Below are 16,494 nucleotides of genomic sequence, written 5' to 3'. Positions count from 1 at the left end.
GTTGGGCCTCCTGGAGTCAAGTAACATGGGCTTCCCACCTGTTGACCAATCAGTGGGTGGGTTGGAACACTGCACTGGAACTAACTTACCAAATGGGTCAGATGTCCTCCTTCTGTGTTATTCTATGATTCTCTGATTTGTACCTTTCACAATTCTGAATGTCAGGCAGATCTATAAATCTAGAGTATCCACTGTTACTCGGTCAATAGTTGAAGGAAGGGATGGGGAATGTGACAATGGAGTCCTGGGTTTCTAGATATTGTTGTAATGATGGATTTGCCTACCATGCCAGATTTAGCCAGGCTCATGTTTTATAAAACTCTTTCTTGGAGGTTCCATAAACACCGGAATCCACTGACCACCGCAGGAAATTGCTGTCGCAGTTCCTTCCCTATTTTTTAGAGAGGTACCCCAGTTAAGTTGGCAATGCAGTTATGTTCACTCACCTGACCCCAGGATTTTCAATTGGATTAGTGTTTTCTGTGGTGCATAAATAGATGTTTCATTCCATCTTATAGCTACTATTGAAAGCTGTTAGGCATAGGCTGTTAGGTCCTATTAAGGTATTCATAATTTTAGGTAGTTCAACGTACTTATTCATTGTTAGAAACTACACACAAAGGTACAGGAAAGATCCACGTTTGGATATATCTCCATGCTTGCTTCTGCACACTGCTCTGTCCAGCACTACACTGACCCTGAGATGTGGGCCATTTGTTCTTGTTCATCATTGTGTGGTTGGTACTATACTCAGTCCTACATTAACCCATTATGTGCCAAACCCTTGTATGACATCTACCTTCCTTGTGCGAATTACTTTCCAAGAATTTCAAGGGTCTGAGAATGACCTGAGAAAGAGATGCTCCATAGTCTTTTAGATTCTACATGCGCTTTGCAGACATTTGAATATTTTTAATAATGTTTTACAAATATTTAAAAAACACTCTTTAAAGAAGTGCTGTATACACCAATTGATTTGGTGTTAACCCACCATTTTTAAGCAGCACCCCTGACCTGTCCTTTAAATGTGTGAATTATTTTTTGTCCTATATTGCTGAAACACTCAATGGCTAAAATTAACTCCAGATTTGTTCCGTATATTATTGCATGTGTAATTTTGCCATTACGGCAATCTAAATGGAGCTGATTTATTTGTGGTTTGACATAGAACATGAGTGAATGAATGCAAATGAAAGTTGAGAGCTGGGAAAATTGATTCCAATGTGTTCTGAGAGGGGCTGTGCCATTTCCTGTTGGAAGACAGGAATTATAATGCTTTACTGTCTTGTTTCACATATGCGCCTTTTGTTTTCTCCACTTGCTCCCTAATTACTTTACTCAGTTGTCGGTGATCTGTTACCCTTTATGTGTGTTGCCCTCTGAGACAATAAAATGGATACACCTCTGTGTGTGATGAGGCAAGATGTTTATTAGATAAGACTGATTTTCCTTGAATAGACATGTCTACGACATTTTATGAATTTGGAAGCAAATATTTCTGATGTATACATTTCAGAATGTATGCTGCTGGCTTTCCAATACGTTTTGGAATAGATGTTAGGAATCATTTAAAGGCATCCATTCACCCTTTCACAGTTACAGTATGGTATCTTCCATCCTCACATGCACTTTCCCAAATGAATAATTATATGACAATATCAATGTGGGATTTAAAGCAGCTGCATCATGCATTGTGATCAGCTAAAATTAAAATGTTAGAATTTTTAAAATTGTCTGATGCTCTTGTTCTAATTTTTACCGAGATGTCTGCTGCCATGGCAGCCAGGAACAGCCACTGCAGTGGAGGAAGCTGGGATACACTAGGGATGTGGGCTGAATACTGAGAGGACTGAGTCCAGCCCATACTGTAGCTCTCACGCTCCCAGCATTTCCTGTCTCTCTAATTGAGCTGATTTAATGCTGGGCTGGAAGCTGTTGCCACAGCAGCTATTTAAATTGATGGCTGCTCTCAGCTGTGAGAAATATTCTGGAGAGATAATATTGAAGAAGCAAGAAGCTGCTCCCTGATTTCCCCCTTTTGCTGGGAATGATGGAATAGCCTTTTCTTTCCTAGCACAGAGCATCTTGGAAGCAGGGGAGGGCGTTTTGCTGATGACATTCTTCCAGTGATCAATCTGCCAGCCGGAGCTGATCATCTGATGCTGCAACAAGCAGGCTGCGTGGAGAGAGCTGTACAACACAGGAACTGCTGTTTCAGAGAGGGTTATCTGGATTGAATACCCGGGCTGGAGAACAAGAAATCTCCCTATTATCCTCCTATTTCAATACAGGCGAATGATTACTTGCAAGCAAGATGCTTGGTGCAAATGTCAAATGTTGTGAAACTGATATCTGTGATGAGAACCAGGAAGATGTGAAGGTTTATAAGCGACAGCCTGATGGGAAGGGAGTGCAGCATGGAAAGAAGGGTAAACCTCCAACAATGCATAGAGCCGCCGAGCTGAAGGTGTTTAAAGGTGGAACTAATCTGAGGAAGCAGAAATCGCTCACTAATCTTTCCTTCCTGACTGATGCAGAGAAAAAGATGCAGCTGTATGAGCCCAAATGGTGCGACGACATGTCAAAGCCAGCTCAAACGCTTGGGAAGGGGGGGCTGAAATCTAAAGATGCACCGATGTCTAAATCTCTCTCAAAATCAGAGCACTCACTGTTTCAGTGCAAATTGGCACCGAGTGTGAACAGACCTCTTGCAGCACCCTCTACGATCCGTGGGATACCAAGCAGGATCCCGAGAGGACCCTGGGCTGAAGTCAAACCATTGAATAAACCGACTGAAGCCAGCACAGGCGATGGGAGCAAGTCAGACGATGAGATTTTGTCCAGCAAGGCTAAGAATATTAAAAAGCAAACCCCGGCAACCAGCAAGAGTCAGCAGGCAGAGGAAAAGGCTTATTTAAAGGTGGATCCTGAGCTTGTTGTCACAGTGCTGGGTGACCTCGAACAGCTTCTGTTCAGTCAAATGCTTGGTGAGTTTGCCGCTTGTGTCATATATATATGGCCATTAAATAGCAACTCACTCAGTTCCTACACATTGTTTTATTTGTTTCGTGCTTCACAGCACAGTTTTTTTCCCCCACTGAACAAACACTTAAAATGCTTCCTCTTATGAATGGTCATTAGAATTCATTTAAAGAAGGGTGTCTATAATTAGACAATTGTTGTATTAATAGCATTCCTTGACTCAGTTGAAATTGTCACCTTAAATTACTGATGCAGTGCAGTGATGCTATGGTGGGCATGCTGCTGCATTTGCTGCCTCGTAACGCGTTTTAATTGTGCCTTGGTTATGTACCACCTGCAAGTTTTGAAATGATTGATGCTTAAAAATTGTTTTCTCCTTTGGAGGGAATTTTGTCATTTTCTTTTACAACGTAGTCGGCATAAATTGTTTAATTGGTGGGAAGAAATAATATCTGAAACTCTGAATAAAATCTGTAGCTACAAACGTGTTCTGCCAAGTCTGTTCCGTTAAACAGTTTAAGCTAATTAGCTAATAATCGCTGATATAATTCTCATTTAAATAACTTGAGTTATTTCTGAAGCAATCTTTGACTTGGTTACATACTTGGTAGGGGTTGATCCAATAGATTTATCTTTAACAGTGAGCTAAAAACAAATGCTTATTTCTCTTTAAATTCGTACAATTTCTTTTTTGCCAAATGTTTTAAAATTTGCACTTGAAAAGAACATCCTTATTATAATGTGCCTCTGCAATGTTTTGCACAAATCTGTAAACTTTCAAAAAGAACAGTTCATATTGTGTACTTTTCTTCTACTTAAAAGTAAAATCTCAATAAACAAGAGGATTATCTCCTTTTTATCCCATTTCATCAATTCACATCATTATGTGAAGCTGAATGTAAAACTGAATTAGAAAATTAATAAAACCTTTTAAACTCTTGTTTTTTTAATACATCTTCAATATCATTTGGATACATTCAGCATTTTTGAAATATTGCTTTTGTACAGAAATGGTACTGCTAAAGACTTAAAAATCAGGAGTAAAGCATTATTGCGTAGCTTTGATTCTGTAGTATTTCCCAAGTGATAATGAATAAATTTTACTCTAGACGAGTTAGCATATTCTGCAAATACACTTATTTATTTGTCCATAATCCGAACATTAGTAGGCTCTGATGAGAAGATAGTATTTTGATGATAGGTACATAAAATTGAAATAGCTTCCTAAGTAAGAAGGAAAATGTCTTAACTTTATAAAATGTTATTGTTATCTTTTACAATTAATAAGATCTTTTGACATATGACCAGGATGTGGGTGTGTAGTGTTGCACACTTTGGCAGATTGAGGCCTGAATTGCTTATTGATTAGACTCTTTGAAGCTATTTGTAGTTCTAGCTCTCTATATACCTTATAAGAAGCTATGGGTGAATATATTCATCTCATTTCATACTTTTAGTGAATATGGAGAGACAAAATACGATACATCATTATGTGACAGCTAAGATTGACTGGTTGGCGTGAATTTATTATCCCAGTAAAGGGTTTCAAGGATTTTAATTTAATGCATTCACTGTAATTTCCATTTTGGCTGTATTATCATGTGCATGGCTGAAATATGCACCTCCCATTAAAAGGTTTGTAACCCTTTGAGGGATTGATGGTGTAGAATTGCAGCATTACCACTGCATTTAAATGACTGCAGTGTTTTCTGTGTCTTCTAAAATGTGAGCATTGTAATGAGATATCAGATTCACTTTATACACTGTACAGACTAGACTGCTTCAGGTAACAAATAGTTACATTTGTTCAAACCTCAAAACATTGAACAGCTACTGGTTTGATAGGGTTTAAATAGAAATGATCATGTTAAAAAGAGAGTTTAAAGTGGATTAGTGAGAAAGATAGAATTGTGAATACTTGAAAAGGGAGACAAAGGTTCAGATTCATAAACATTTACACAATTCTGTAACTGTGGAGCTCAAATATTTGAATTGTCTTTTCATTTATGGGCAATTGGACACCAGTCCACAAAGGTAATTTAGTAGTTTCTATATAAAACCTGACAAGAGCCAGTTCCAATTATAACACTGCCTACAATGCTTATTGCCTAAAAATAGATCTTTTAAATGCCACATAGAAATCTAATTTCACGCTTTTGTGAAAATGCAATGTGCTCTTGTGTGTCTCATTAGGGAAGCCGCAGGTTTAGCTAGATTTGTCGGATCTCAGTTGAGCAGTGTCCTTGGCTCTGGCGTCCCAGGGTGAGGAAAGAGAAAAAAAATGTCATTGTCGAGTGGGAAATTGGTTTGATCACAAAGTCATGTGAGCTCCTGATTTAATCTGTGCTATTGAGGGTAACCACTGACCAGAGGCTAGTTCATCCTGCACAGAATGATGGGATGATCAAATAGATTGGTGCATTATCCCTCTGGCCAAAAGCAACATACAGAATCATAGAATCATAGAATGTACAGTGCAGAAGGAGGCCATTCGGCCTATCAAGTCTGCACCGGCCCTTGGAAAGAGCATCCCACTTAAGCCCCCCACCCTATCCCCAATCCCCAGAACCCGCTAACCCTACCCAACCTTTTTTGGACACAAGGGACAATTTATCGTGGCCAAGCCACCTAACCTGCACATCTTTGGACTGTAGGAGGAAACCGGAGCACCCGGAGGAAACCCATGCCGACACAGGGAGAACGTGCAGACTCCGCACAGACAGTGACCCAAGCCGGGAATCGAACCTGGGATCCTGGAGCTGTGAAGCAACTATGCTAACCACTCTGCTACCGTGCTGCCCATTACTGCCACGTGTTGACAATATCCTGGTGGCAAGCCCTTTGCCTGGGTTATGGTGTTGTGATTCATGGAGAGTGACTTGACAGGAGAAAATGGGTTTAAATGAAAACAAAAGTAAAGGGAGAGTCTTCTCTTGTATGTACAGTTAACTGGGGCAAATGACTTTATATTTTTGGTTACAGCATAGCCCAAGTATGTAAATTGCATAATGATACGGCTTTATAGGGAGGCAAAGGTAATTACGGTACAGACATACCACTGGACCATTTCTTACTTCCTCTCCCTTCCTTCTTTTCAAGTTATTTAAATGTATAAACTCCTTTTTGTATCTTCATCTTCTTCCCTTTGTGCTCTCTGCAAATCCAGCAGTCAGTAGAAGGATAATCCAGTGCTTCATCACGGCTTTTAGAAATCCAATTCTGCTTCAGAACGTTGGCTCAAAGTGGCTTGGGGTGTTACATTGATATTTTCTTCCCACCTCCTCTAACCTCGGTATCTAATGTTGGCAATGCATTGTGTGCGATGGTTTACTGTACATTTAGAACAAGTGATGCCCAGTGTTACTATGCTGAACAACAGCAATTTTTAAGAAAGCTTGTTCTCATGATTTTGCACCCAGTTAGTTTTTTCTCAAGAGTAGGAGAACATCAAGTGTACATTAAATATATCTGAGGACAAAAGAGGGAGGTAGTGAAGCAAGCAGAAAGCTCTGACTGCAGCTGTGAAACTGCAATAGTACCCTTGTCTCTAAGGTAGAAGATTGTGGTTCCAGGGTTTGCATCAGGGAATTGAGACTAAAACCTAGGTTAAGATAAAATCACAGATTTGTTATGGCACAGAAGGAAGCCATTTGGCTCATTATGTCTGCTCTGGATCTCCAAACAAGCATTGTGGCTTAATGCCATTCCTAGGTGGTCAGGGACAGGGCAGGGTAGTACCCTGAAACCTGAGTACCTTGGCACTCCCAGCCTGGCACCCAGGCAATGCCACCTGGGAACCCTGAGCATGGCATCCTGGCTATCCAGGTGACAAGTTGGCAATGCCAGGGTTTGGGCCCAGGGAGGGTCTTGCGTCTTGCCCATTGGAGGGAGCGTGTGAGGGTATTCTCAGGGGCCTCGAGAAGGTTGGTGGGTGAAGGCAGGGGTCAATAAAGTACCGTGGGGGGGGGGGGGAGGGGGGGGGGGGTCCTGGAGGAAGGACAGGGGCTGCTGTTCAAAACTGCACCCCGAGCTGCGAGCAGCCATTCCCGCTGGCAAGACCAACTCACCAGCAGGAAATCTCTCTGTGGCCTTGGTGGGGAGAAACTTATAAGGCCAAAATATAGCGGCAAAGTGCCATTGAATAGCAGATGATTCTCGGCGCTGCAGCCACTGAGAAACACCCCATCAAACCCGGCCGAAAGTGGACTTGAAATTTTGCCCGCTGAATCGCACCTCCCTCTCAGAGGGTGTAAAAGATCCCATGGCACTATTTTGAAAGAGAGCATCGGGAATTCATCAAGAGTCCTGGCCAAAATTTCCCCTCAATCAACCTTTGAAAAACAGATAACCTGGTCATAATCACATTGTTATTTTGGAAGCTTGATATATGTCAATTGGCTGCAGCGTTTCCGACATTACAGCAGAAACTATGCTTCACAAATACATAATTGTCTGTAAAGTGATTGGAACATCCGAATATTGTGACAGGTTTTATATAAAGTAGGTTCTTTCTGTATAATAAATTGTCTTCCTGGCTTTTTAGGCCAGGTTTTGGTGATCTGCCCATGTTCTATCAGATACTGGGGAGGTGAGCAGAAAGATATTTTAAGAGGGGGAAAAATATAATTACATAATTTTAGGTAGTGAAAAACTATGGTCCCCATCCCTCCCTCCCAGCTAAAAGGTGAGTAGGGAGCTCGCCCAAGGGAGGAATGGGTGTCTCACTATAATTTAGTGGTCAGTTGGCTGTTAATGGACTTGAGGAGGGATTCCCACTCCTTAGCAACAGGAAGCTCTCTCTTAGAGAGCTGCCAGCCAATTGGACGGCAGGAAACATGATCCCAGCAATGCCAGGAAGGTGCATTGGCCACTGCTGGGACCAAGCAGTGCCCAGTGGAGGTTGTTGCTGCAGTCGGGCGCTAAGATAAGTGGGTTGATTTTGCTGGGCCGACTGGAAGGCTATGGGGAGTTTGGTTTGGGAGGACGGTAAAGGGGGAAATGGTATCCTGGGAGACAGGGCCTCTGATGGCCACAGATGCAGGGATGCAACCCGTCACCTACCTGTACACTTAAAGCTATTGGGAATCCCACATGGTTTAGACTAGCCTCTCCCCATTGCTCCCCTGCCACCCCCCCCCCCCCCCCCCTCCTCCTCTCCCACTCCAAACAGATCAAATAGTCTGAGGAGGGATTATTGGGTTAGGGCGATAGTGTGGAAGTGAGGGCTTAAGTGGGTCGGTGCAGACTCGATGGGCCGAATGGCCTTCTGCACTGTATGTACTATGTTCGAAGCATGATGGGGCTACTTAAAGGAGGCCACTTAGGAGCCTTATTGGTCCAAGGGTGGGTAGCTAGGCACCTGACACTTCCGCTGCCACTTGCCCGACCCCCCATACAATAGCACATAGGTTAAGCGAGAATGGATCAGTGACAGGAAGGCTATATGCTATATTTCATGACCACACTCCCCCCTTGTCTGCAAACCTGCTGGCAGGGTGCGCAACCACCAGTCCAAAGTTGAAATGCTGACTATTGTTTTTTTATGAATGAGGGGAGTACTTTATTTTTTAACATTACTTTGGTCTTCAAACTTCAAGTTTTAAGTACTTGAATTACATTAAAATTAAACATTTCCACTTGTGTTTCTCGCAAATCTCCACATTCCAATGTTAAGCATTGAGATAAAAGCCTTTTAAAAAGGGAAGGATTTTCTGAATGAAATACGAATTTCCTGAAGTGCCTTGGGAGGTTCTAAGATTGCGAAAGGCTTTGAATGTCTTTCTTTGTCAAGTTTTCCTTGCAGAGCATCTTTCAGAGAGATTCCTATTTTTAAGAAATGGCTTAAAGTGGAATAATTTCCGTTAGATGGAAATTCTTTGCGTAAAATAAAAAGCATATGATATGAAACAGTATAAACAGGACATAGATAGGCTCGCAGGATGGGCAGACAAGTGGCAGATGGAATTCAGCACAAGAAAAGTGTGAAGTGATGCATTTTGTCAAAAGGGGTAGGGCAAGGCAATGCAGACTTAATGACACAACTCTAAAGAGTGTGCTGGAGATGCATGTGCATTAATCTTTGAAGATAGCAGGACATACTGAGCGGCTTGTTACCAAAGCATAAGGGATTCTGGGCTTCATAAATGAAGGTATTCCGTACAAAAGCAGAGAAGTTCAGCTGAGCCTTTTCTAAAACTCTGGTTAGGCCTCAACTAGACTTTTGTGTCTAATTCTGTTCACACGTTTAGAAATATATGAAGGCCCTTGTAAGGAACCACTGGAGATTTGCCAGAATGGTCCAGGGCTTTGGGTGGATTAAGTTTTAAAGTCAGGGATGAAGTAAGGGTTCTACAATTCATGGGGACTGTTTATTATGCACTTTCGAGAATTGGTTGCCATTGAATATTGGTGGGGGGGGTGGTGGGGGGTTGTGATTATTGTTGTGCTTGAGTACACACTATTTTCTGATTGATTGTTAATTATCTTTTTTAATTGGAATGTACAGGTGATATGTTGGTCTGTATACTGAATGGGATGCTGTTTGGGGGATTGGTGCTGTATTTATTTTTGTTTGTTTTCTTTTGTTGTTTATTTGGTGAAAATGTTGGATATGAGGAGAATAAAAAGATTTTTTTTTAAAATTGCAAAGTTAGGCTGAAAAGGCTGGCACTCTCCTCGGAGCTAAGCATGCTGAGGGGCAATTTGATAGAGATGTGCAAGATTGTGACAGGTTTAGAACAAGGTTGACAGATAAAAACTATTCCCGTTGGCTGTTGGTACGACGACTAGGGGGGACACAGATTCACAGATTTAATATTTTGGGCAAGAAATGCAGGGGGGACCCGTGGGCAATATGAGGAGGAACTTTACTTTCCACAATGAACGGTAATGACCTGGAACTCGCTGCCCATGTGGATGGTGGAAACTGAAACACTGAATTATTCCAAAGGAAAACTGGATGGGCACTTGACGGAAGTAAACTTTCAGACTGCAGGCATCGAGTGGGGGAATGGGACCGACTGACTCGCTCTGTCGGGAGCTAGCCTGCGCTTGATGAATCGAAAGGCCTCCGATGCCATAAATAATTCTGTGACTTTAAAAACGACTCTGTGACAAAGCAGCAAATGAGGGAACACTTCTCCTGTGCATTGTGTAACAACCTATTCATAAAGAACGTGCCGATAATTCCTTTGCACTTATTGTGTGGAGGAAATCTTCCTCCATTATTAGAAAGTTCTTAGTTTACAACTGCTGTTAGCTGCGAGTGTGCGGCCTTTATTCTCACACTTCTAGAATGTCATTGAACCAGATGGCAGTCATTGAAATGGAAAAGACTGCAAATGTTTGAATTCATATTTTCACATAATCACCTCTATTGAGAAACAAGGCTGATTTGTAGCTTTCTGTTTCTGATAGAAATAGTCTATGGATTTCTATATGTAAAAGTGAATGTATCTTTGACCTCAGAGGCTACATGCTCGTTACCCGTTCTATACTTAATGTCCATCATTATGTCACTCACTTAAATAAATCACAGTGTTCCAGAGGAGAGGGATGGGAGTTTTCGGAGACGAGAAGAGAGGGGAGTTAGGATATTAAAGGATTTCTTTTTGGGGGGCCGGTTTGTGGGACTGGAGGAGCTGAGATAGAAATATGAGTTGAGGCAGGGGGAGATGTTAAGATAGATGTTGGTCTGAGATTTTGCCAGGAAGGAGGTACTGAGCTTTGCGGTGGCGCCGGCCCCCACACTGTTGGAAGAGGTACTGACGACAAGGGGAATGGAGAAGGGGCTGGTGTCGGCGATTTATGGGGTGATTTTGGGAGAAGATAAGTTATCGCTGGAGGGGATTAAGGCAATTTGGGAGGAAGAGTTGAGGGAGGGCATGAAAGAGGGGTTGTGGTGTGAGGCGCTTCAGAGGGTGAATGCTTCAACTTCATGCGCAAGATTGGGGCTGATACAGCTGAAGGTGGTGTTTAGGGCACACCTCACAAAGACGAGGATGAGCCGACTCTTTGAGAGGGTGGAGGATGTTTGAGAATGCTGGGGGCGGGGTGGGGGGGGGGGGGGGGGTGCAAATCACATTCATATGTTTTGGTCCTGTCCAAAACTGGAGGGGTATTGGAGGGAGGTCTTCAGGGTAATCTCGAAGGTGGTGCATGTGAGACTCGAACCAGGTCCCCTAGAAGCCATATTCGGGGTGTCGGATTGGCCGGGGTTGGAAATGGGTGTGGAGGCAGATGTCTTAGCCTTCACCTCGTTGATCGCCCAAAGGCGATCCTGTTGGTGTGGAGGTCAGCTTCTCTGCCCTATGCACTGGCGTGGCGGGGGGATCTGCTGGAGTTCTTGACTCTCGAGAAAGTGAAGTTCTAGTTAAGGGGAAGGATGAAAGGGTTCGACAATTCATGGGCTTTGTTCATTGTGCACTTTCAAGAATTGGATGACATCGAACATTAGTGGGGGGCGGTTTGGATTGTATAGGTTATTAGTGATTATATATGGGCTGATGGTGGATTCCTGATTCTTTTTCTTTGGTGTTTGTATTTAAAATGTTGAGGGCTGTTTGGGGATGGGTGGGATGAAGTGACTGTTGGCCAGGGGATTGACATTGTATTTGTTGCTGTTGATTATTTGTTGGTGGATGCAGATTTGATGAAAATGTGAAAAAGGAGGAGAGTTAAAACATGTTTAAAAAAAAAATAATAAATCAATGTTGAACTGGAACAACTATAATGCATAAACATCAACTGACCCATTACAACATTTCATAATCGATTGAGGCAAAAATCCAGAAATGATCTCCCGTGTAAAATTAAGCAGTTGTTTTGGCTGTATTCTGCTTGCAGCTGGAAAACCACATGTAGCTGACAATACAGGGAACATGTTTCTGATTCCCCTTAAGCTTAATGGTTAGTTCCAATATTAGGCAACTGGAAAATCGAGTTCACGATGGCCTGCGCATGACTTTCAGACGTAGGAAAACAAAGTATTCTGAGAACAAAATGACTTTCAATTAGATTTGCCGTTTCTACAGTTTTAGTGCAAATACTTGCGAATAATAAATTTGCTTAGAATGATTGCTGTTGTTAGTAAATGATTATTCATGAATGCAAGCAATGTTCGCCAAAATTAAAATGCAAGATTTGAAATAGTCCTGAGTGAAAATGAGAGGACTGAAATTGGTTTTACAATGTGGGAATAACAGGCTTATTTTCAACTCGTGATGAGCTTGTGCAGTTGAAGTACTCTGCAAAAACTCCTCAAATAACTTGAATTATGCACTCATGCTATTTATATGACCCCCTGCATCAAGGTTTCTTCTTGAGAAAGCAGATGATGCACAAAGCTTTTTTGAGAAAATAAACAGGATGTCTAATTTTTCTGGAGCACAAGATGGACATTTCTAATACATTAGCACATTCCAATACACCCTCGCACATCACTGAAAGGACAATATTGATATGGATATACTTGACCTTGATTGTTAAAATGTCCTAATAGAGTCGTGATCATAGCGAGTGGCATTTGAGGCTGGGAGAATCGTGTCAGATAAGGAGGGTAGGTACATAATGGTGAGTGGAAAGTTGGAGGGTGTACGTGTGGTGCATTGTGAACATATATGCTCCGAACTGGGACGACGTGGAATTTATGAGGGGTGTGCTAGGTAAGATCCCGGACTTAGAATCACATAACCTGATCATGGGGGGAGACTTTAACATGGTCACTGATGTGGAATTGGACTGGTCAGTATCCAGGTCAGGGAGGAGGCCGGCTGAGGCAAAGGAATCTAAGGGCTTTATGGTACAGATGGGGGGGAGGGGGGGGGGGTATAGACCCATGGAGGTTTGCACGGCTGAGGGCGAAGGAGTTTTTGTTTTTTTCTCACATCCATAAGGTTTACATTCGGCAATTGCAGTGTTGGACCATGCCCAGCATATGAGGTGGATTTGTGCGTTAGTGAGGAGAGAGGGCAATGTCCGTTATGGAGACTGGAGGTGGGGTTGCTTGCGGATGAAGCGGTCTGCGGGCAAGTGGATAAGTCCATCCAGAAGTACCTGGAAACAAATGATACGAGAGAGGTATCGGCAGTGACGGTTTTGGAAGCTCTGAAGGCAGCTGTTAGAGGGGAACTCATTTTGATTCAGTCCCACAAGGAAAAGGGGGAATGGACGGAGAGAGAGAGAGATTAGCGGAGGAGATACTTCGGGTGGACAGGAGATGTGCAGAGGCTGCGGACGCGGGGCTCCTGAGGGAGCGGCGGAAGTTACAAGCGGAGTTTGAGTTTCTGACCTCAGGGAAAGCAGTTCAGGAAGGTAAAGGGGGCGGTTTATGAGTTCGGGGAAAAGGCAAATAGGATGTTGGCGCAACAGCTTAGGAAGAGAGAGGCGGCCAGGGAGATTGGTAGAGTGAAGAATAGGGAGGGTAACATGGTCTTGGACCCAGGGCGGGTGAACAAAGTCTTTAAAGAATTTTACAGTAAATTATATGAGTCAGAACCTCCAGCGGGAGCTGAGGGAATGAGGCAATTTCTGGACCAGTTGAGGTTTCCGAGGGTGGAGGAGGACCTGGTGGAGGGGCTGGGAGCTCCAGTTGAGATAGAGGAAGTTATCAAGGGGCTGGAGGGCATGCAGTCGAGCAAAGCTCCAGGGCCGGACGGCTACCCGGTGGAATTTTATAAGAAGTTCTCAGAGATATTGAGCCCACTGCTGGTGAGGACATTTAATGAAGCATGAGAGAAGGGAATCCTCCCCCTGACAATGTTGCAGGCCTCGATTTCACTTGTGCTTAAACGAGAGAAGGATCCTGAACAGTGTGGGTCATATAGGCTGATTTCACTTTTGAATGCGGATGCCAAGTTGTTGGCAAAGATATTGGTCACAAGGATTGGTCAAAAGACTGCATTCTGGGGGTGATAGGGGAAGACCAGACGGAATTCGCTAAGGACAGGCAACTCAAGATCAACGTTCGAGGCTTTTAAATGTTATTATGATGTCCACAGAAAGAGGAGAGTCGGAGGTGGTGGTAGCGATGGATGCAGAGAAGGCTTTTGATCGGGTGGAGTGGGAGTACCTGTGCGAGGTGCTGGGAAGATTTGGGTTTAGTGAGGGTTTTATTAGCTGGGTGCGGTTGCTCTACCAGGCGCTTGTAGCGAGTGTGCGTACGAACCGGCTGAGGTTGGGGTATTTTAAATTACATCGAGGGACGAGGCAAGGGTGCCCCCTCTCCCAGTTATTGTTTGCTCCAGCTATAGAGCCACTGGCCATAGCGTTAAGAGCCTCGAGGAACTGGCAGGGGCTGGTTCGAGGGCGGGTTGTGCACCGGGTCTCGCTCCACGGGGACGATTTGTTTTTGTACATTTCGGACCCGTTGGAGGGGATGGGGCAGGTGATGCGGATCTTGAGGGAATTTGGCAGTTTTTTGGGGTATAAATTGAACATGGGGAAGATCAAGATATTCGTGATTCAAGCTAGAGGGCAGGAGTAGAGACTGGGAGAGCTGCCGCTTAGAATGGTAGGGAAGAGCTTTCGCTACCTGGGAATCCAGGTGGCTCAGAAATGGGAGGCACTGCAGAAGCTTAATCTATCCTGGTTTGTAGAGCAAATGGAAGGGGACTTTAAGAGATGGGACATGCTCCCGTTGTCACTGGCGGGGAGGGTACAGACCATGAAAATGACGGCCTCCCCAGGTTTCTGTGTGTCTTTCAGTGCCTCTCCATCTTCATCCCGAAGGCCTTTTTCAAGCGGGAGAACAAGATCATTTTGGGCTTTGTGTGGGCAAATAAAACCCCACGGGTGAAGAAAATGTGGTTGGAGTGAAGTCGGGGGGAGGGTGGGCTGGTGCTGCCGAACGTCTGCAACTACTACTGGGCGGCTAACATAGCCATCATTAGGAAGTGGGTAATGGGGGAGGGGTCGGCGTGGGAGCAGTTGGAGGCGGCGTCATGTAAAGGCACCTGTCTGGGAGCATTGGTAACTGCACCTCTGCCGTTCTCGCCGGCCCGATACTCCACAAGTTCAGTAGTAGTGGCAGCACTGAGGATCTGGGGGCAGTGGAGGAGGTACAAGAAGGTGGAGGGTACATCGGTCTGGACCCCGATTTGCAACAACCATAGGTTTGTACTGGGCAGGCTGGATGGCGGGTTCCAGAACTGGCAGAGGGCAGGAATTAGAAGGATGGGGGATCTGTTCATAGATTGGAGCTTTCCCAGCCTGACAGCGCTGGAGAATAAATTTTAACTGCCGCCAGGGAATGGTTTTAGATATTTGCAAGTGCGTGACTTCTTGAGAAAGCAGGTGTTGGCCTTTCCGCTGCTGTCGCCATGGGGCATTCAGGATAGAGTAGTTTCCAGTACCTGGGTGGGGGAGGGAAAGGTGTTGGATATCTACCAGGAGCTGTTGGAGGCGGAGGAAACCCCAGTGGAGGAGCTTAAGGGCAAGTGGGAGGACGAGCTAGGTGGAGAGTTAGAGGCAGGGCTATGGGCGGACGTCCTAAACAAGGTCAATCCTCCTTATCATGTGCCAGGCTTAGCCTAATACAATTTAAGGTGGTTGACCGGGCACACATGACGGCGGCGAGGATGAGCAACTTTTTCGGGGTAGTAGATGTGTGAGTTGCGTGGGAACCCCAGCAAACCATGACCACATGTTCTGGGCATGCCCGAAGCTCAGAGATTCTGGCAGGGGTTTGCGAAGGCAATGTCCACAGTGCTAGGAACTCGGGTGGTGCCGAGTCCAGAGCTAGTGATCTTTGGAGTCTCAGAAGATCCGGGAATTCAGGGAGGGAAAGAGGCCGACGTCCTGGCCTTTGCCTCCCTAGTAGCCCGGAGACAGATCCTTTTAATGTGGAGGGACCCGAAACCCCCGAGTGTGGAGACCTGGGTTAGTGACATGGCTGGGTTTCTCAGTCTGGAGAAAGTAAAGTTTGCCTTGAGAGGGTCAATGTTAGGGTTCTCTCGGAGGTGGCAGCTGTTCGTCGACTTTCTCGGGGAAAATTAAAATGTCGGCAGAAGCATCACTCTGAAGGGGGCGGCGGGCGGATAGGTGTTAGATGGTTAAGGTGTGTGAGGATTGGGTCGGGTGGGAAATGTTTATTTTACCATGTTAATGTTATTGTTTTTTTGTTATTGTTATAAAAAGTTTTGCAAATACCTTAATAAAAATATTTTAAAACAAAAAATAGAGGCGTGATCATAAATAATCTTTTCCTTTTGCTTTGTCCAATGTTTAATTACTGTCACAGATATTGTAAAATTAATATTTATGTTCTACTCTTCATGTTAGATGGTCTTGTAGTGTTCTGAGTAGTGTCCCTACCTCTGGGTCTGAAGCTCCGGGTTCGGGTCCCTCCCCAGGACTTGCTGGCCTCGGAAGGTGCATTCATAACACAGCCAAGCAGGCAGTGAGAGTAGGAGAATCTCCTGGCCAGTCATGCTTGATGCGGAGTGTCACTCCTCAAGCTATAGCCTCTACTGACAGGCAAGCGACCTGTTTTAGGAAAAAAGCTAGCTCTGGAAA

At 44.2% G+C, this 16,494-nt stretch overlaps 1 protein-coding gene across 4 annotated transcripts in view; it reads left to right on the top strand.

Annotated features, from left to right (window-relative positions):
• The window catches only part of LOC119979037 (neuron navigator 1-like), an 806,372-nt gene that overhangs the window by 335,786 nt on the left and 454,092 nt on the right, over positions 1-16,494 (top strand). For 2 of the 4 annotated variants that reach the window (XM_038821014.1, XM_038821011.1), the window contains exon 1: positions 1,884-2,987. The exons of the other annotated variants lie outside the window; for them this stretch is intronic. In XM_038821014.1, coding sequence (XP_038676942.1) covers positions 2,315-2,987 — 673 coding nt within the window. In that variant the 5' untranslated portion in view covers positions 1,884-2,314. Of the gene's footprint in view, positions 1-1,883; positions 2,988-16,494 lie in introns of those variants that run through there. 4 annotated transcript variants of the gene reach the window in all.

Source organism: Scyliorhinus canicula, chromosome 15 (genome assembly GCF_902713615.1).
Source record: "Scyliorhinus canicula chromosome 15, sScyCan1.1, whole genome shotgun sequence".
NCBI lineage: Eukaryota > Metazoa > Chordata > Chondrichthyes > Carcharhiniformes > Scyliorhinidae > Scyliorhinus > Scyliorhinus canicula.
The sequence above is the reverse complement of the archived record's forward strand: the minus strand, read 5'-3'. Positions and strand labels throughout refer to the sequence as shown.